Source organism: Barbatula barbatula, assembly GCF_947034865.1.
Source record: "Barbatula barbatula genome assembly, chromosome: 3".
Lineage (NCBI taxonomy): Eukaryota > Metazoa > Chordata > Actinopteri > Cypriniformes > Nemacheilidae > Barbatula > Barbatula barbatula.
Window position 1 is genome coordinate 16,512,234 of NC_136764.1, and position 21,715 is coordinate 16,533,948.

The following is a 21,715-nucleotide window of genomic DNA, read 5'->3' on the forward strand; positions in this document are numbered from 1 at the left end:
TGTGGAGCTCAGATAATTCAGCAGGTTTCACAAAGAAAGCCTTTGCGGGTGTCAGGAAAGGGATTTCTCACCACTCCTGTGAGTGGCTGATATACAGAGCCTGTGTGTCTGAACCGGATGGCATATCTCTGGGATTTGTCCTGTCCTTTCAAACCTGAGAAGATCAGTTGTGAGATGGAATGCCAAATGACACAGAGGCAGCCGGGGAGACTCCGACAGCGGCGAACAGATAAAGAGAATTAAACTTAACCGTCCACAGATGTTCCTCTGCCCATTGCCCTTTTTAATTTCCCAACACAACAATGGGTTTACTGTCAAGGACATTGAGTGTGTTCTCCTCCTGGTATAGGGATGCAGGAAAACACAAGCAATATAAACAGCATTTTTAATTTTTTGCTATTATTGTTCTAATACATGAAATTATACTAATACATAATTATTGAACTCAACATTTAAAAGAGAGAGTAGTCTGACATTCTTGTTCTATTAGGACATAATGTCTTTGAACAATACAAAAAATAAAACCGAATGTTGATCGCTTTAATTGAGAACATTATTTTTTTAGTTGCATCGTTAAAACCATAACATTTAAAAAATGTCTGAAATAACATTGCATTGAAATCTGCTTATTTAACGTTGTACTTTTTATATATAATATCGTATAACATATAAGATGGTACATAATATAGAACTTTGTTCTATTCACAAAATTATGATTCTAATTCAACGTTAACATCCCGTGTCAGCATATCTGGTATTTTTCTACCAACAATATTCTCCCTTCTGAAACTTAAATAAGACCTGACATCATAAAGGACGATTTCACATTGCATTTCTGTTAACATTCGCATCCCTCTTACGTGTTGACAAGCAGCATCGCAGAGAGGGATGTGGATGAGCACGACTCAGGACGTTTAGTCGCTGTGAATGACATGTGGGCTTGTTTGGGCTTTGAAGGTGGGAGACTGGGTCAATATGAGCCTGTGGAGGTGGGAGACATGTTGAAACCTCTTTCCCCCTCACATTTCCCGGCCCCCTCATAGAAGACGGTGAGAATTGGCTGCCAGAATATGTATATACATAAAAACAAATTGCCAGTTCTCCTGAGGCCAAGTACCCGAAAGCTGTTCTATGACCAGAAGCAGAGACCCTGACAGACATGTGAAGTCGAGGTCCGCCGTTAACGGCTGACTTTGGCCTACTTTTATTGTCGGCATGAAGGAATGGCAGAACTCAACTTGTGAAACAAAAATATTACGACATTTAATGAACACTGGGTGAGGGAAACATTATAGCTCAGGTTTAACTCAGGTGCCCATTTTAGGACTACATTTCTAATCAAATGTTGCTTAAAACATTGTCAAAATTATTAAACAACCGTTTTCAGCATTCGTATCCCCATATACCACAAGTAGTTTTGGGGTAATGATGATAACTGCCATGCATAAAAACACTTCTCATGTCCTTAAGTTCATAATAAAATATCAGAAATGTATGATTTTTCTAAAATTGTAAGGAATACATAAAGATATAAGGTGCACATACTGTATGAAATCTACCTGTATGGTTTGAGACTACTGTTATTAAATGTGTTCATAAATGTGTTGTTTTTACTTTCAAATTATTTTTTGCACAGATTTTAAAATGCAAATTTTCTAGAAATGCATGCAGTATTATTCTTTTTCAAATGATTCTTTTTTCTTCATGGTTAAAATATATCAACCCATTTTCTGCTGTTTACCTTATATTGGCAAATCAATCAAATGTGAAGAATAAATACATCAGCATTTCCTCAAAACACTGCAGTATTTTATTGTAAGCAAAACACATGCAACAAAGGAAAATGTGATCATTTGTTAAGGGTTGAACTCAAAATCTCTGGCTAGGAAATTATTATTAGACCAGCAGTCTGCAAAAACTACAGAAATTGATTGAATAAATCACAAATGAGCCTTATTATCCCGTTTTCCTATTTCTTTTACTTGATCATGAGGAAATAAGCCTAAGCATGAATTGGACAAGAGGAAAATAGCCAAACCCTGTAAAGCCTTTATAAAAAAATTATTAACAAAACAGAGAATTTCACACAATACATACTGATGTGTATCAATACTGTTCAGTGAGCAATACAACATTTATTGATGATAATCATGGCAATTTTGAGACAACGTTTCTGTGAATTGTGGGGGAAACCCAAACACAATTGTATGGGCTTCAATGCTTCATATGGTACATAACCGTGTAGTCTAATAATGCGTTTATAGCAGGTGCAGTCGAGTCTATTTCACAAAATATATACATTTCCACAATGGCAACCATCAGCAAAAGTTCTTTTGAAATATAAATGTCATTCAAATAACAGATGACATATGTTTGTATTTTCAAATTGACTAACATGATTATCAAATCCAAAAAAACGAGAGTAATAATGAGAGCTAAAGAAAAAACAAACAAATATAAAAACAAAAAAGTCAAAGCCATTATTAAAGGCAATTAAAAACATTGTCACATATTTCTGTTTCGTATACATACACGAGCTTGCAGTTTTTACATTTTTGGTTTTGATAGTGAATAATGAACATTCCGAAACGCTTCCCAAAAAAATCCAGACTTAGCTTTCTTTCCTTTTTTGGAGATTGATAAAAAATGTTTTTGGAAAAACACTTGATAGAGAGCACAAATTAAAGAGCCATGATATGATATTAGACACTAATGTCATAATAATGACACAAATACATCAGAGCAGAAAAGATGCACTGGCCTTAATTTAGGTCAGTTTTTGGAACGTGTTCAGATGCCGACAAGCTGGATTTCTGTGTTCGGGGGCAAAGGGTCCACTAAAGAGTTAAACAGTTACCTGCTTCAACACAGCTAAGAGTGACCGTCGAAATGTCCAAATCTTATTAACTTAATGACTTCCCCATTTAAATGGACTCTGATTCAATGTACTGCAAAACAAACTTCATTAGCCGGAGCCCTGACAGACAGGGATATATTTTCAACAAAAATTAGTTAACTATTGGATTTTTCAACAATGTTTTTTTTTCAATTATCCGGCATAGCAACATCAATCATGATTTTTTTTTCAAACGTAACACAAATTGATGAGAAACACTTGTATAAGGGTTAGGTCAGATCCCAGCGTACAACTATATTTGAAGCTCAGTATTTTTAAACAACTTTTTTGTATCTTTTACATTGTTAATGCAGTATAAAAGATTTTGGTTAAGAGCAACACTCGGCTGTTATGTTAAACATCCAGCATGGTTGCTTTTTTCCAAAACTGTATACTCTCCACAGTTGGATCTCATACGTAAAAAGTATAGGCTTAATAATATGTCATCAGTTATTTTGTCAGGTAAAAGTCAATGGGAACACTCTACAAAAAAGGATCTTAAACCTAATTCAACAAATTCAGAACAATATACAGAGTTAATGCTTGTTTTTTATAACTTGGGGTAGCACCTGTCTGTATAAATCACAAGAAACAAAGAAAATATGTAGCTGTCAAATTCCTTTACTTAAGGGAGTACGAGACTAAAAAAGCATTTGAAAGCAATCTGAAGTGAGAGCCGGGAGGAAATGTCATTATAGACTATAATGACTTGATGCTTCCGCCATTTCCGAAATGAGTTATATTTTCATTGACTCAAAAACAAACAGCGTGAGGAAATGAGTGGGAATGAAATCTACGATGACAGAGTTGTGTTTAGACTGCATAGGCTGAAAGCAAAAGTGTTTTCTTTAGCTAGGGTACAGGTACAGGTAAGAGACATCCAAGCATTCAATTTAATGTTGGCTTTTCTATTAAAATGATTTATATCAGGGTGAACATTGTCTAAGGAATTGCTTTATCGACATAGCTGACATGAATTCTGAAGGTTTAAAAAAACTAAAAAGCAACTTTTAAAACAAGTCATAACATAAACTATACACTTTTACTAGCGATAACCGATTAAAAGAGGCAATTACTGTATGAATGAGAGCTTCCTCTTAATCGCTATAAATACCAAGTGGCATTTTTTATCAATAACATTTTTTAGAAAACAAAAATTTATTTCGCATTTCATACTTTTTTCCTTTTTTCTTTTGCTGAGAGGTAGAATGAAGCATTTCAATTGAAAAACAATGACTGGTGGTTCCATCATTATCAATCGCTTTGAAAGAATGAAACAGTCACTGGTTAGATAGTCATCCGGTGCCACCTAAAATACACTGTGTAAACTGTACAAACACATCTTTTTTTATTTATTTTTTGTTTCTTTTTAAATTCATAATTGTTTTTGAAAATGTTGTATCCCAAATGTTCCATGGTGCTAAGGAGGTGTTGATGATGACCGTGTATATGGGATATTAACCCCAGTCTGCGGAGAGTAGCAGATCTTTATTAAGAGCAGTCTGAAGATCCAGCATATTTGTGAGGATGGATCGATGGATGATGGTGATCAGTTGGAGGTGTCAGAATGGACACTCCCGGGTCCTTCCGTGGGTGAGGTCACTGAAGAGGGTGTTGGGGCGTCCTGCCAGCCGCCGTTTGCCTTTAATTAAAAAAAAGACATAAAAAATGTTAAACCACAAGGCATGTGACTTATTAAGTGCTACGCCTTAAAATGTTTCATCTGAAGTACATTCCCCAACATCAAGCATTGATGTGAAATCCAAATAAGACACAATAACAAATTCACTTATAATAAACACTATTTTGCGAGAAACGAGTCACGAAGCGATAAAAGGAACGGTATTATGCTGCTTATTACGAGTCGTACAGTCATTTTCAGGATATGATTTTCATAGACAGATGATGGAGGAATCAATTATTGCAAATTATCACATTGGCTAAAGGAATGAAAGTATAATGGGCACCTAAAATGGAGGCCATTTCATGTCCGGGAGACAGGTTGCCTAAAGAGCATTTGGGGCATTAATAGCAATTTCCATGCCATCAGAAAAAGGACTAGAAATGGGCTTTGGCAGCCTCTTATTTTCCGAGCCTGTTATTTTAGATAGAGGCAGTCTGTAATCAAAAAAGAAAGAGCAGAGCGAGGAGGAGAAAAAAACTTTTCAAATCTTCAGCTTTGGTGACATCCTATGTCTATTTCAAAGGCATAATTACAGCGCATGGGCTCGAGGAAAGCTCCCCCACATAAATGCTTTATGTCTCAGGCCGTCATTATCCAAAACTGGGAAAAAGAGGAATAACTTATCTGGGTGGAGATGGAAAAACATCATGTTATTTAAGACCAGTGAATTTGTTGGAAAATTGAGACGCATTCTCTAGCTATACATTGTAAATGTTCTGTATTTTATCTATTTATGTACAGAGATCAATCTAAAATATTTATCAATGGGGAATTCAAATATACATCTTTATTTTTACCAGGGGCCACAAAAAATATGTTGGAAAGCTTTAGAAATTTTTCATTGAAAACAGTGGGGTCCAAAAGACTTTGGATTCTGCATTTTTCTAATTTAATTTAGTTTTCGTTTGCAAATTATATTTTCTGTATAACAATTTGAGCTAAAAGTTAAACTAAAAATTAATATTAATGAATATCTCTGTAATTGGTACGTCAATTTTCTAATGACAGCATGCACTCGAGCTGGCACGGACCCCAAAAGTCTGTGCAAAATCTGATGATTCATATTATCCCAGCGTGATTTGACAACATTCCAAAAAAGAGCTTATTTGATTTGCTGATGTGATTGATGTCCTAGAAATACAGCAGAAGCTTAAATACGTGATTTTACATAAAAAAAAAATTTCGTTGTTTAAAGTAAAACCTTCTTTAGTATTCTGTAGGTTAGCATCTTTGAGTTAAATCTTGAAAAACTGAACTGAAGAGTTGATTCTTGGTTAGAAAATCTTGGTTATAATATGTCAAACGTGATTTTCTTATAAACACGTCTATAAATGAATTCCCTTTATACTAATTTAAAACAAGATATGACGCGTTTAATGGCATTCATTTCAAAACATTTACTAACAGTTAAAAGTTCACGTTACCGTTACCATTTAAAACTGTCAATCTCATAGCATGTTTTGCTAAAAATGATGCCTAAGCAAGTTTTTATTAATCATACGTAATAAGACATTAATAATTTATATAGAATATCACACATGTAAAATTTCTTTAAATGTGGAAAACTACAGGTATCGGTAATGAGTAAGGAAAAAGTTGTGTACACAGAGTGACAAGAGAATATAAAAATGTTATATAAGGTAACTGGTTAACCTGTACAAGTAGATGTGTTTCTTCAGATAAAATCAAAGTAAATATCTTTGTGTGTGTTTAAACAGTCTTTAAAAAACGCTACAGATGATGAGAATATCAGTCCTGGACACATCTTTCTTCCATTATTTCTTCATTCTTATTATACATGAACATTCTGTCAATCATTTTTTGTAATTTGTATCAACGTAAGTCGTCCTGACAAAAATACCAACACAGACAGAAACGGCACAAAAATGCTGCTTCACTTCTACAGGACGTGTCCAGCTCTGCTTTAGAGCGCCTGCTTTTAGAGGCTGCGTTTGTGTATTTGTCTTTTTTCCCCTCCTCACACTTTGCTGGCATCCTGTCAGTGCCGTTAAGATGGCAGATGTGTGATATGACCAATGCGCTTGGATTGCTGTCCCAAATCTCTACTCAACCCTCCCTTGAGACTGTCTGATCAATTTCCTCTGCTGGCGACACGGCTTGTCGCTGTGGATTTTACATGCTGGCCTCTGCCGCTTGTGCTCTCATTTCTCCTCTCTCTCTCAAACACTCCTCCCCCAGTACAGAACTGATGCTCCTCGGGTTAACACTCAAAGCTGTGATAGAGGAGACCATCATGTATGTGAAACAGAATGTGACACTAACACCTGTGTCCGGCCTTGTTTAGTGTCATTTGTGACTTAAGATGTAATGGTAATGCTAACAATGTTGGTTGTTGAAATTTATGGTTGCCTTGGTGACAGTTGCCAGGGTGCCTGTTGCCCCTGGCATCACTGATCAGTAAGGTACCGGTGAGCTGCGGGAGGGCTCTATAATCAAATTCTTCACAGTATGAGTGAATTCATATCAGGGTAATGAAATATATTACATTATAGTTATTTTCACGGAACAGTCAAATATTTTTTTTTTTACTTTTTTGATAATCCAAAAATGATAGATTTAATGTGGCGGTTCAGACTCACATTGATGCCCTGTGGACTGTATATCTGACTGGCAGCCAGGCTTTCACTGTATCCGCCTGTCTGACTGATAACATGGCGAAGAGTATCCACCTGCAAACACAAACAAAAGACAGGGTCAGACCACACTGATGCAAACAAAGACATTTGTGCTGAGAAAAGGTCACCCTGATATCAAAAAGGGTATTGGCATCTGAAAAGGTCTTCAGAGCGGCGTGAAATGTTTTTATTGTAGATATCAGACGAAAGACAATTTGTTCATGAACTGATTTGTACAGAGTCATAAACAAATGGGTGCTAATGCAGCCGCAGCTAGTCTTGTATGAGCAGGTGGGGCAGCGCCCCTCCAAAATATTCATCCAGAGAAATATAGAACTGTATATAAATTGAATCTAGCAAGATTGTTAACTCATAAATGTGGTCTGAATTATTCAATAAATATTTTGAGGCTTCTTTGCAATTTTAAGTGGTAAAATGAGACCAAATTTAGCGCCTGGCTTCCCAGATGGGTTAGGAATGTAATGAACTGTAGGCATGGAAGAAACACCCTCAGCCCTTCCGAGCTCAACATCGCCCCATGTTTTTCCAATGTAAATCTGGGGCGAGAAATGGACGTGCAGCCTGGTCTGATTGACAGCCATATGGGCTGGAATGAAGCTGCCCCTCTGGTTTTTACGATAGGTGAATGTAGTTCCAGACAAAGCTATATAAATCTACGTTGGTAAAGTTTATGTCGGTCTGCACCTGTGCAGGAGTTCAGCAAATGAATCAGGTCAACACAGCGAATGATTTAAATCTTCTTGAAGGTAATAATAAATCAAGTTTCAACCTTAAGGAAATGAACCCTGTTTTTGGCAGACTGATTGCGATTTATACACATTTTTACTACATATACCATGTTTAAACTATGCTTTCTGTAGCACTATGCAGTAATCTTACATTTTGAATTACATTCTAGAAAAACATTGCAAAGAATAAACAATAAAAGATAATTACAAAATATTCGTTTTGATTATAAATATAAAATTTTATATTAAACGATTTTGTAAATATCTGTAAACGGCTCATTTAAATTAGGGATGCACCAAAATGAAAATTGAAAACAAAAACGAAACACATGGCCGAATACCGAACATGGCTTTTCGTATTTCTTCTATTTATTTAGCCAATTTTTTCACTATTGCATAAACTGAATGGTCAAAATGTGCTTTTCAATATAATAGAATATAACTTGAAATCAAATTAAACAAAACAAACGGAGCCCTCTCCCTTCTTGAATAGCCTATAGGCCTATAACTGACTGCTGAAAGCTGTACCCCTACAACAAAACACTTAACTAAAAAGTGTCATTCAACATTATAAGCTAAAAGTATGAATAAACAAAAACTTGTATTATATAGGCTATGCTGCAAAATGATTTATAGAAAGTAAAACATGCAAGCAATTCTGAATGGATGTCTCTCCTCCAAAGCTCCCCACAAAAGATGGATGTCACTGTTCTCTCAGAAGGTGCACTCGTGGCAAGGATGCAGTTGTTTAGTACAGGGAACCACGTATTATGACCTCTGCAGAGCTGGCGCCAGCGGAGCGCTGAAGAGGGGGCCGTATGAAATATGAGAGGGGGCGATCACGTGATACATGGTAATCCCAGCTACAAAATACATGATCATTTATGTCACGTAGTAATCAAACATGTCTCTACTACAATCACAAGAAATAAACCAAGTGAGCAATTTTCAGACGACAAGGCACATTTGTCTTTAAATCTTACAACATAAAATAAAAACATAGCTTGGACATATATATATTAATAAATGTATTGCATAACAGAAGTAAAGGTCTAGTTAGATCTCATAAATGTCATTGAAAGTTTTTGAAGAACAAGGGAATAACAATGATAACACGGTTATTTTTAACACACATTTGTAAATCACACAGGCAAGAAATGCGCGATCTGTGATGGCCCTGTGGAGTCCAACAGCTTCAATATTAACATCATATTTTCGGTTGCCGAACGTTCTCTGCATCCCTAATTTGAATGTTAAACTTAGACTTCAATTAATTTTATATATCCTACCATATGATCCAGACTCTGCCCCAACAAAATTTATAGCCACGAGCCGCTACCGTGCGAATGTAAAGATTTTGCGAATCAAATGCAAACAATGATTCAAACCTTAAGGTTGAAGGAGTTCTATGTAAAGAGAACAATTGTGTCCATGTGTGCTTTTTTAAAATTTGTATACATTTCTTTGTTCTGTTGAACACAAAAGAAGATATTTTCATGAATGAAGGACAGCAAACAGTTCTGAGACACTTTTGACTACCATTGTGTTTTTCCTTTTATGGCAGTCAATGGTGGCCAAGAACTGTTTGGTTAAAGCATTCTTCCAAATATCTTTCTCTGTCTTCATCAGAACAAAGACATTTATATAGGTTTGGAACAACTCAAGGGTGAGTAAATGATGACAGAACTGTCCCCTTTAAATTGTCTACTTAGTTTTCAATATAAAAGCTTGTTTATTTTTTAATTGTTGGCAATAAAAAGAGATCAGGGGTTATGGTGCAAATTTTGTTAACAATGTTTAAAAAGTTATAAACCTCATGTATTATTTATCATGACTTTCTAAAGTCAAGCAACGTTTTAACTAAGCGTCTATTAAAAAACAAAGAAAACAGCTTTCACTTCCTCTATTACAGTAAAGTGCCAGGCAACTAAATTAAACATACAACTAAATTATCAAACAGAACCCAACACTGCAATACCAGTTTAAACAGATACACCAACTCAGCACTATCAAAATACACTAAACAACCTTGTGTAAAAGAAAATCTCGCTCATGTAATTCTTGCACCGCATGAACTCATTTGAGAAAATTTCCTCAGGGATTCCGGCATTGAATATTCATGAAGCACCCCGAGCCTTTGGAGGAGTTCATTCGTATGGGAGAAAAACATCATAAACGTCAGAAGGGAATAAACCGAAGTGCCCCGCATTTCTACTCTAGCGTGCCGGGCAAGGTCAGGCGGCCGCGGTGGCGACTGTGACAGCATGACAGAAACGCAAAACCCACTGATAAGCGCTGTATTGTTTCCAAGACTGTCTTTGATGGTCTATTCATTTGGAAGTTGACAATGGCCACAGAGCAGCATTCAAGTGCTTGAGGGAAACTGTGACCTCGGTGCCTTCTCAAGGACGAAAGGCCCATCATGAACAGAATGTTGGTCGGACACTGAGATGAGGAGGCTGAAGATGAGAGATGGACTTTTTTGTGACAAGGAGGAAGATTTGATACATATGAAAACTACGTAAATTTTAACGGTTATGACAGAGCGCGCCTTTGAAACATTCGTAGTTTCATACCATGAAAACATATATTCCCTTTGGAAATATAGTCAATGACATCAAACATTACGAATTATATTATTCTCAAAATAACTTGCTTTTTGCTTCTCAAAAAGCAACAAAAGTGCACCACAAAAAGACAGCGGCACAATTCACAGGGTGCTTTCTTGAATTGCAATAAATACAACAAAAGAATTGGAGTAATAATGAAGCAAGGCCCGCTGGGTAAACCCAGACTTCATTTTATGAAATCAGAACTGCCATTATGACAGCACAATGTGTGATTGGATTCAATTGAATACATTAGTTACGGTCATCTGCCTTCTTTCCTAGCAGCTCTCCATACCTGTGACTGAACGTTTGCCCCCACTTGGGCCCCCTGGTATGAGTCCCCATTCAGAGACTGCACACTCATGAACAAGTCCCCGGAGTTCATGTTAAAAGAGCCAGCAGAACCTGAGAGTAAAAGAGAATGAGAGAGAGAAAGAGAGAGGGTAAGAGTGACAGATACAGGGATAGATAAAGACAAGAAACACGGTCATGCAACAGTAAGACTGCAGTAAAGAGGGTTAGTAGTGCAGAGTTATTACTGTAAGAATTGAATGAAAGTTATGGTCTTAAGCCTACACGTAAAGGAAAAGTATATTTTGGTATATTTATAATCATAATAACTGTTTATTTCCTACAAAATAAAAGTATACTTTAAAGTGTTAATATAATCAAGACTTTTACCATTTCAATCATATTTAGTTTTTTATTTCTATGCATCATGTTTTTGGCTTTACAACATGCTAATGCTACATTCATAGACCACGTTGCAAGATGTAAACGCTGGTCAAGCAGCACTTCCAGTTTTGGTTTTTATTTTATTATTTTACATGTTCAATGTTTTGTAGGTTGTAGTTTTAAAAAACTGAAACAGGAAGTTCTTATGGACCAGTGTTGGACCAGCTTTGTTCACACCATCCCAAGTGGTCTATAGATACTGGCCCAATTTTATATATTTTATTTTTCAATCCTACATACAATTCAATCTTAAATATATTCATTTATACATACGAATATGGTCCATAGGAATCAATTGTGAGTTTAATTTTCATTACCAATGTAGACAGCACACTAGGTGAAAATGCCAAAGCGTACATATCAAGCGAATGCACAAAACTATCTGTACATAACACTTATTAAGGTATTTCAAGAACAATAACAGGTTAGAATGAAAGAGGCTGTTATTGATTCTACAGTCTAAAATCTGTAATGGTCTGTACTGCGGCTTCATTGCTTTAGCCAAGTCATTTACCACGTGCTAATTGAGTCACATAAGGAATCAAAGAATGCTATTTATCTTTAAATGAACTCCCCAGATGTTTAAGAGACAGCAGGGCTTAACTTAATTTCCTTTTAAAACGCGGCAGGGCACTAAGCAAATGTACATGGACATCTCATCATTTCAAGGCTATAGGACAAAAGGCTTGACCATCTAGTCATAATGAGATCCGTGAGGTCAGCTAGACAACATCGGCCAAGCAGGCTGGCAACCTTAGGTGCATGTACACCTTATTTTAGCCAAATACCTGTTTAGTAGTATTGTAACACGCAAGAAAAACGGGGCAAGAGGGAACTGAGGAGTAAGAAGTGATTTTTTAATGGTTAAAAGAAAGAACAGCAACAGCTTGTTATGTGAGCTACGCTGAAAGCCAAGTTGCTAATGTAGGTTAATAACAGTGGAGAGTTGTTCTTGAAGGTCTCTTACTGGGAAGGATTAAAGAAAACTAAGGAAGTGCATTAAAGGTAGGCAAACTGTGTGGTATTTTAAAGCGTTACCTTGGCAACATGTGACTCTTTTCCCTACACTCAGATTTATATGGTTACATTAAGCCAGTAACACACACATCCCAGGAGTTGAATTGCCGTGCGGCTACTCAAAGTCCAGCTACAGAAGTGATTTGCAATGACTACAATATGTGTCATTTGTATGCAGGGCTGGGGAGTAACGAAATAAAATACAAAATTTGAGTTACTGTTTTTCAAGTTACTTCATTTAAGTAAATGGTGGTAATCAAATTACAGTTCCGTACATCTGAAAAGTATTTTAGATTACCAAAGTTATTTTTTATTTTAATGGCATTTATTTCATTTATACCTTATATTAACTTTAACAGGCAATTCAGGTTAACAGCAATCAGTGATTCTCTGACAATGTGCAAAAGCATCCTAAACTACAGTTCAGCTCATAGGTTTTACCTTGCAGAATATGCAAAATTGGAATAAGTTTAAATAAAAAATTGCATAGAAATTGTATTTAGTTCTTTCCTGAATAAGCTATTTCACGCAATAGAAGTTTACATATACTCCATAACACAAACCGAGTGAATTTCTACAAAATTGGCACATTAAAAAATATACATACCCTTGAATCTTTAATGTCTGTGAATGATCAACGACTGTATTCATGTTTTGGGATAGTTATTTGCGAGTCCATTGTTCAAGTAATTTGTTTAGGGCTTTTTATCTCACAGTTTTATCTCAGTTAGTTTATAATCCACAAATCTGATTTCTTTTCTTAGAATTGTGAGATATAAACTCGCAATTGCGGACAATAATGTCCAATGAGAGAAAAAACACTGACTATTTCTCAGAATTACGAGTATGAGAAAAAAGTTATAAAGTCAGAATGGCTTGAAATAAACTCACAAATGTCAAAATTGCGAGATCTCGCAATTGTGAGTTTTTCATGCAATTCTGATATCATAACGTGCAACTGCAAGTTTAAATCTCGCAATTCCAAAAATAAAATGCTTATTTAGTGATGGAAATAAGTTTCCATGAAACACAATGCATTCAGAGAAGGGGGTGAACATGTTTAATCAGAATGGTTTGTAAAGATTTTTTATTTTGTTTCTTTCTTGAGCATCAGCATTTATTCCTACTCTTTTTTTCTTAGATTGTCTGCTTTTTTGCTTAAAGATATATTTTGGAAAAATGATGATGTTTAATATCATATGCAGAGGAAAACCAAGTGGTCTGTTTGGTGGTCCCTTTGTGTGCACCTACCTTATCAGTATTCCAAAGTACTTCGATGAAGTTAGAGAACTAACAAAATACGTTACAAATTCAATGTATTTTATAATTTGCAGTGAAAAGTAACCTTCCCAGCCCTGTTTGTGTGTGACCAATTATAATAAATAATCACACACTGCAAATTCTTAAAGGATGAACATACACTTTCATTCAAATGTGTAGGATCCCTTTACTGAATTGTATTTGAAATCATTTGATCTCATATATACATCCGGGAAAAAAATTAAGAGACCATTTCAAAATCAATTTGACTTTTAAATGTGTTAGATGATTTGGACCAAAAAATGAGATGTGAACTACTTTAATAATGTTTAACAAGCATCTCAGGGTGAGACCTGAAGAAACTGATAAAATGACAATTCAGCAAATTCAAGGCAAATGGTATTCTGAAGACACAAAAATATGGATTTGTTTTAGTTTTCTTTAGTCACAACATAATTTTCATCATCACATTATTTGTTTTGATGAGTCTTTTATTTTTGTACAATCTAGTAAAATATGAATAAGGAATAAATAAGTCATCCTAAACTTTTGAATCAGTAGTGTACACATACTGTTGGGACGGGGTAGTTATAGCACAACACTCACCGGCTGAATTTGGTGTAGAAGGCGAGTTGGCTTGGCTGCCGTGGGTGGAGACACTGGTTGCGGTTGCTGCGGTTTTGGCAGCGTACATGTTAGCTTCTTCTTGGAATTTGCCGATGTTTTTCTTGTATCTGATCCTCTTGTTTCCAAACCAGTTGGATACCTGAGCAGACAAATAAAATTAGGTAGAAAACAGAAAGAAAAGTGCAAGGCTTTAAATGACATTGACATTTTGTCATTTAGCAGAAGCTTTTATCAAAAGCGACTTACAAATGAGGTAAACATTTGTACCTTGAACCAATAATGAACTATTGTATAATGATTACAGTATCTATGCAAACTCTCAGTGTGTGCTGGACATAAACATATTCAGTGTCACCATAAGAGGATTTCATACTCTTGTATTCTGTGTTTAGGTCACAATTGTTCAAAGAACCGAATAGAATAGAACGGCTTTGTTGTCACTGCACAGCTATATGACAGCACAGTAAGAGTGTCATGCCATTCATTTATGTTTTCACATTGGGATATTATCAGGGTGTGTTTTATATAAAAACCTCATGTAAAAAGAAAAAGCATCTCACCTGTGAAACTGTAATGGAGCATTTCTTTGCCAGCTCTTCCTTGGCCTCCTCGCTAGGATACGGGTTACTGAGGTGCGAATAGAAATATTCGTTCAGGATCTCTGTGGCCTGCTTATTGAAGTTTCTCCTTTTTCGTCTAATTGAAAATAATTCAAGAAAGAAATGTTAAAGAAAGGATAAGAAAAGAATGAGCTAAGCCTTGACACCGTAACCTTGTTTTGACTTTTTATATTGTAACAGTTCTTCGCTTCATGTTACCTATGAAAATATTAGAGAAAATACTTTGACACTCAAACGTGTACAGACCTGGCGTCTAGGAAGCGTGAGCGTAGGATCATGACGGCCTCACAGGTGCTCTGTTTGAGCTGCATCTGGATGGAGCTGAACTTGCGGTGGATGATATTCACCATGCGCTCGATCTCTTTGGGAGAGATGGGCCGGGTGCGAGACTGCTCTCTCAGCAGGTTCATTACATGGGTGGTGAACTCGTTACACGCCTGAACATGCACAGAAGGGCCGCACATGGTTCAGTCACTGGCTTATAAACAGATCAACAGGAGGTGTCCTCCTGCTCTTGTATCTCGAGTTCAAATGAGTCACATAAGGACTGTACAAGATTTTTTTTACAATTATGCCACAATCTTAAGTGCTAAGTCTTACAGGTTTAAAACATTTCTGTTTACACAGGTCTACTCAAGAATAGACACAAGACTTTTGTGGTGTTGTGAATGCCATGAAGTCCAGACTCTGATCTCTCACCTGCTCGTACTTCTCTAATTCTGTGTGGTAGATCTGACGGATCTGGGACAGCTTGGCCCGGTAGTCGGAGTGTTCGGCCGAGTTATCCGCCCCGACCCCACCTGCTGCAGCGGCTGCGGCCGCAGCTGCGGCAGACCCGCCCCCTTTCTCAGGTCCAGACACACCCTCAGCTAGCAGCATGTTGTCTAACCGCATGAGTTGAGCATCTGGAGGCTCCTCCTCTTGAGCTCCTCGGATACTTAATACTGTAAGAAAAGAATAACCATTAGATATAATTTTTGATCAAACTAAAAAACGTAAGTTGAATTTTTAATAGAAATTAGGCACTTAAAGTCTCAGTGAAATAAAAAATTACAATGCCTATTTTTTCATTAAATAGTGTTTCACGAGTTCACCTGCGCAGATAACAGTGATGTTGATAGGGATAATAAAGATAGAGCTTGGTTAGGAAGGTTATGCGTATTTGGCGTGCTGTCCGGGAAGCGGGCTCCGAGCTCGCCAGATCTATCCGAACCCGAAACACTACACCTTGGTCAGGGTGTGTGCGCCGAGCTCGGAACCGGTTTGAGCCCAGAGCACACCCCCCGGGGTTCTTGCAAGAAAATGAGTTTGGGAGAGGAGCCGGGGTGGAGGAGGGATGCTTAATCTTAGGAGATCGAGCAGGTAAGATGGTTTCCCTATTTATGAGCGAGCTCGCTATGGCTGATTGTGTATGTGCGGGGATTGCTGATTGTAGACCAGCCGGCTGATTATATGCTCTGGCTCCTCCCGAACTTTGTTAATTAAACATCATTTAATGTAAATAGTTTATCAATGAGGGTCATTTATTTTAAAAATTTGTGTCCCCTCATAATTTTTAGTTAAAATCGGAAAATGCACTTCCTTCCGGAATGAAAATCGATCTTAAATGGTATGTTAGACAAATTAGGCGGAGCATCAGTTAACTCCTCCCCTTCAACTGTTCAGTCAGCTGCCAGTTCCATTTCAAAATGCCACGGCTGTTTTTATACATCCAAACAAAAGAAGAAAGCCACGCCCACTGTTTTTCTCATTAGAGATTTCATTTCACTCTGAAATGCGTCCTGAAAAGCGATCCTGATTCCCGGGACATTAAAGGTGATGTGTTTATTTTAAATGAGAGACGTTAAGTAAGCTATTCTTCAAAAAGTGTAAAACTCTGATACCATTTCTAGAAACCTGTTTGAGTCGGTCATTATTTTTACAATTATATTTAGTGATGCCGGTAGTGTCGAAATGACACAATCTACCTAAAAAAATGAAGATGCATGGATTCATATAATATGATTGACCCCATAACGTTAATGTTAAATTCCTGTAATAAAATCTGCATTATACCATCACACTCTCCAATTATTGGACTTCAAAGAGCTTGAAGCTTGATATATTGGCCTTGATTTTAATTGCTCTTTGTGATAAAATGTGGGACTATATAACAATCTTGGCAAGGTTTGAGATAATAAAAACACACTTTCATTGATCTGGAACATCATTTTAAAGAAACAATTATATCTGCTTCCATCGGTGTTCGTCTTAGCTCTTTATCATTTAAATTACTCATTGATGAGTAAAATGATTGTCAAGATTTCATAAAGCCCGAGCAATGACAAAACTTGTCTGTCTGCTTCTATATTTCTTTAGCTGTTAAACTGTCACAATCTCCTGAAACATTTCCTCTTTCCACATTTAGATGAAGTTAATATACCATGTAACTTTGCTCTTTTATTTGAAGGCTGTACTTTTATCACTGGTTATATTGGCTGTATTACAGATGCTTAGTCCTGTGTCTGAATATAAAATGAACCTTCCTTTAAAGTTTAGCTTTCATTCAACCTGATCAAATACATTTATCAATTCATTTCTTTTTTGTGAATATTCCTAAAATAAATTTGCAATGGTATTAAAAATATAACTGGGAATGGAAGCAATTACCTTTCTAAAACCACACACAGAATATTTATTGATAAGAAAGTTTACACATTGGTTTTTACTATATTTTCATAAATGCCCTAAAGATGATGTGGCTTATCGTGTCGTTTGAACATAATGCACTGCTGTATCTTTGTCTGCCACAAGATGTCTCTGCTTGTGTTCTATTGAGTGAAGACGGATCCACAGCATCTTCACCAGCCATTCTGCCAGCAACAAAGAACTTCAGACAGCTCATATATACTGAATTATAGAAGATTTCACGAAATACCATTTTCAGATACACAGCAATAACTGAAAAATACCAACCAACAACAATATACCAAGAACCATTTAATACGGTGGGGTCTACTTGATAAAAACTTAGATTTTACACCGTATTGGATTTAACATAAAGCAGCTACCCAGGACAATACCAAAACCGAACAAAAAATGTATTAACATATGACAACTGTGAAATTATTAATAGGCCAACAACATAGGCTGAACAGGGAAACTGACATTTTTCCTGTAAAACAAACAGGGCCAAATACCTAGATAAGGACCATTTGTATACACTACTAGACCCACTGACAAACCTGCAAAAAAAATCAATCTTTGATTTGATCCGTAGTAGAAGCCATGCAAATCATCGATATCACAACATCATTCTAAGCAACGTGTCAGAGGGTAAGGTGACCAGCGCGTCGCAAGCTGTTTCGCGGACCCCAAACTCAATCAGCCCACTCCCACAGCAAATGTCAGAGAGCTCCAGGGGTCATGAGTTCAGGGCGCAGGTTGAGCAACGCAGGAGAGGTCAGATTTCTCCAGAGACCGATAGCAGTACAGCAAACATCCTGGTTCATTAGTGCGTCCTTCGGCAAGCCTTTGCAGTGTGGTGTGCGATTGCGCTTTTATGCACGTTTTCTTAAAGTAATTATTTTCATTCCACCGTCATCTCAGAGAACCAGTTCAACCCGTTGCCGTCGACTTCAGCCCTTTCTCGACCCATCTCGATCTGCTTTCAAAAATCCTGACCATCCAATTTCAGGCTCATATCAACTGTCTGCCCACCCAACTATTTCACAGCACAAAAAAACACAACTGTATCTCAATAGCACAACAAGAGAGAGAAAGAGCAAGTCTTTTATGCCTTTATAATAGAAAGAGACAGCGACAGGGGAACGTGACTGGCGTACAGCAGCGAGTAAAGAAAGGCAGGCCTCAGAAGTGGGCTACGTTCATCTGGAGTGGAAATCTAATGAGGCAAATAATGATTTATTCATTCCATCCATATCCTCCAGTGCACAATTAAATGCATGAAATATATTAAATAAATACAATGAATACGAATAATCATACAATTCACTTTGCTGTTGCTTAATTACCCCAAACCGACGCAATGCACTTTATTTATTTTGATCCAGTAATGGCATGGCAATCGATTAGGCCATAACGCTGCCAGGCCTGTGTGTGTGTGTGTGTGTGTGTGTGTGTGTGTGTGTGTGTGTGTGTGTCCTATATACCCAATGTGCTGCTGATGTGAACTGATCTGAACTCAACCACCCGCAGACAAACATTAACAACCTTCCGAGAGGCAAATTCTCCTTTTTTATTGTTGCTCACTGGTTGCCCTTTCAAAGCTCAGGAGACTGAATACTCAGTACCGACTTTGTTTCACATTTACAGTTTACAACATTACTGAGATCTCAGTAAGTGTAGAGTTGACACACGTGAGATTACTGAGGTCTAATTTCTTTAAAAATGAATAAGGACAGTAAAGCAGTCCTTTTGCTTTCTAGTTCATTATTGACAATAAGATGAACCTTTCAATCTGAATTTATTTCCTATTTCCGCTCTGTATCTCTTACTCACTCCGTTTTTGCATGTGCTATAATAAACTTCAATTTTTTCAAAGCTGCGACTTCCCCTCAGAGAACTCATAATTCCACGCTTCCAGCATTCACTTCCCCAAGCATTTTCCTTTTCATGGCCGATTTGACAATCAAGAACCCACGCACCTGATAGCAAAACCTAAATTTTCTCTCTTCACTTCTAAAACAAGATCGTGCAGGCATGGTCTTCCCCATGATAATCCTGAGAAGGCTCCCATCCTCCTCATGTTTGTTAAATTGTAATCTTTTTAAAAAACGTGTGCTAGATCTTGTAATCCTCCTTTAGAGCACTAAAAAAATATGTTCGAGGTTAGGCGGGAGGCGGCACTGGTGCAGGGGCTTCGAGCTAGGTTTAGTCAGGGAGGGTTTATCTTTTCAACGTCTAAACTAAGGCTGGTATCAACTTGAGGGAATTAAGCTGGAAGTTAAAGAGTGGATGGATTACTGTTGAGACAGGAGGATTTGGCCTGATTTTGTGTCTAAAAGACAGACATATGGCACACAGCAGATTCTCGGTTCTTTAGTTCTCCTCGAAACCTCCTTGGTGAGATGCTGGATGTTGCTAAAAGTCATGCTGCAAAAAGGCATTGAAGAGACTATTAATCTAACAGAAATTTAAGATATAGGATATGGAAGGCTATGCTACACTTTCAATATGATGATCTTAAAACTTGGAGGTGATCTTAAGACTATGTTCGGAGGTTATATACAATATATGACGTACATGAGCCCCAAGTTCCATGATTTCTTATATTTGGGAATTTTATTAAAACTTCATGTTATTTAAAAAATGTGCTGGAAGGTACATTGACTGGCATGTAAACTAAAGTTAAAGGGACAGTTCACCCAAAAACTAAAATTCTTTCATCATTTACTCTAGACATTCTTCTGCAGAACAGAAAAGAAGAATGATGGTAAACAAAAATGCTGGTCTCCATCGACTTGCATTAGTTTTGTGTGGGGTTCATAATGGTTTTTGGTAACCAACATTCATTAAAATCTCTATTTTGTGTTTTTAAGAAGAAATTCATACAGGTCCAAAATGACACGAGTGTGAATAAATTATGACAGAAATTTCATTTTTGGGTCAACTATCCCTTTAACAGCTGGCCTTTGTGGTTGCCTTGTAGTGGTATTGACCCCTCAGCATCCAGAAACAGAACTATTCATTTTTTTAAGAATCAATAAAGCCTTGTTAGTCAGGTTAGCTATATACTTCCACCTTAAACCAGAAAGAAACAAAGGGTGTCAGAGCGTCAAAGTTTGTTTGTTCCTAGGTGAGATTTATAAAGCTGCGCTAGGTGGATATATAAAGCCAGAGATAAAGCAATCGTTCCTCTCTGGCATGTTTTAATTGAACGGTGACAGGAGACAAATCCCACCTCTCTTTGTACTCATCTATAATTAAGCTGAGGATGGAAGGGGCCCTATCATTGACATTACATTGTGTTAATAGCACTGGAACAAATACACACACACACTAATATATTGATGTCTGCGACGAATCCTCTCATGCATTGAAGCTATTGTAAAACCCTTTTAAAATCACTTCATTTAGTATTCTGCCATTTACACAAACACAAGATCCCATAAAAACTATACAGAGAGACACAAGCACGAAGCTAGACAATCAAAACACAGAAAATACAAATGAACCATGCTGGCCATTGCTGTATTTCATGCGATGATATTGGCCAGCCCCCCCTCGCCCGGCCTTAACTCCCTGCGAGCGCCTTAAATGAAAGCATGTTTAATTAATGATGTTGAAGTATTCTGTCACAATTAGGAAGATGTATGGTCAAACAAGGTGCTTGTGATGGCCCTGACAAGGATGATGAAAGTTTGCCTTCCTGGACTGGCACAGGCAGCCAGCGTTGGGCCCTGGAGCCCCTCCAGATGCAGTCAATACGGTAACCTGAGACCTGAGATCTCCAAGCAGACACATGCAGTCAGCCAACAAGCATGTACTGCACCTCTCTACACCACACTGCCGCTTCACTCACGGCGGGAGAGAATATATAGTAAACATGATGCCAACATTTACTGCATTTAATATGTGAAAATAATATATATTGACACAGCAATGATCAATATCTTATTGCTTAAGTGCTTATAACCTAATGGATTGACACAAAAACAGTTTGAATTGGAAAACATAAGCCCCGACACACTCTGCTTGTAATTTTGACAAATACAATAGTTATTTTAATGTGAATATTTATATTATATTCTAATGAAAAATGCCATAGTAAATTAATATATGATATAATATGGCACATTGTCATCATTATTTTTAAATAACACTTGTCCATAAATAAATGGTTCACCTTCAAAATGAAAATTCTGTCATCGTTTACTCACC

General features: G+C 37.0%; 1 protein-coding gene across 2 annotated transcripts in view; it reads right to left on the bottom strand.

The window, feature by feature from the left end:
• Nucleotides 1-3,500: 3,500 nt before the first annotated feature.
• The window catches only part of pbx1a (pre-B-cell leukemia homeobox 1a), a 52,046-nt gene continuing 33,831 nt past the window's right edge, over nt 3,501-21,715 (bottom strand). Inside the window, exons 3-9 of one of the 2 annotated variants that reach the window (XM_079451367.1) lie at nt 15,533-15,777; nt 15,080-15,270; nt 14,774-14,909; nt 14,193-14,352; nt 10,870-10,979; nt 7,181-7,270; nt 3,501-4,538 (exon numbers count right to left, since the gene is read on the bottom strand). In XM_079451367.1, coding sequence (XP_079307493.1) covers nt 4,446-4,538; nt 7,181-7,270; nt 10,870-10,979; nt 14,193-14,352; nt 14,774-14,909; nt 15,080-15,270; nt 15,533-15,777 — 1,025 coding nt within the window. In that variant the 3' untranslated portion in view covers nt 3,501-4,445. The remainder of the gene's footprint in view (nt 4,539-7,180; nt 7,271-10,869; nt 10,980-14,192; nt 14,353-14,773; nt 14,910-15,079; nt 15,271-15,532; nt 15,778-21,715) is intronic. The other variant, XM_079451368.1, reaches the window with a different exon arrangement.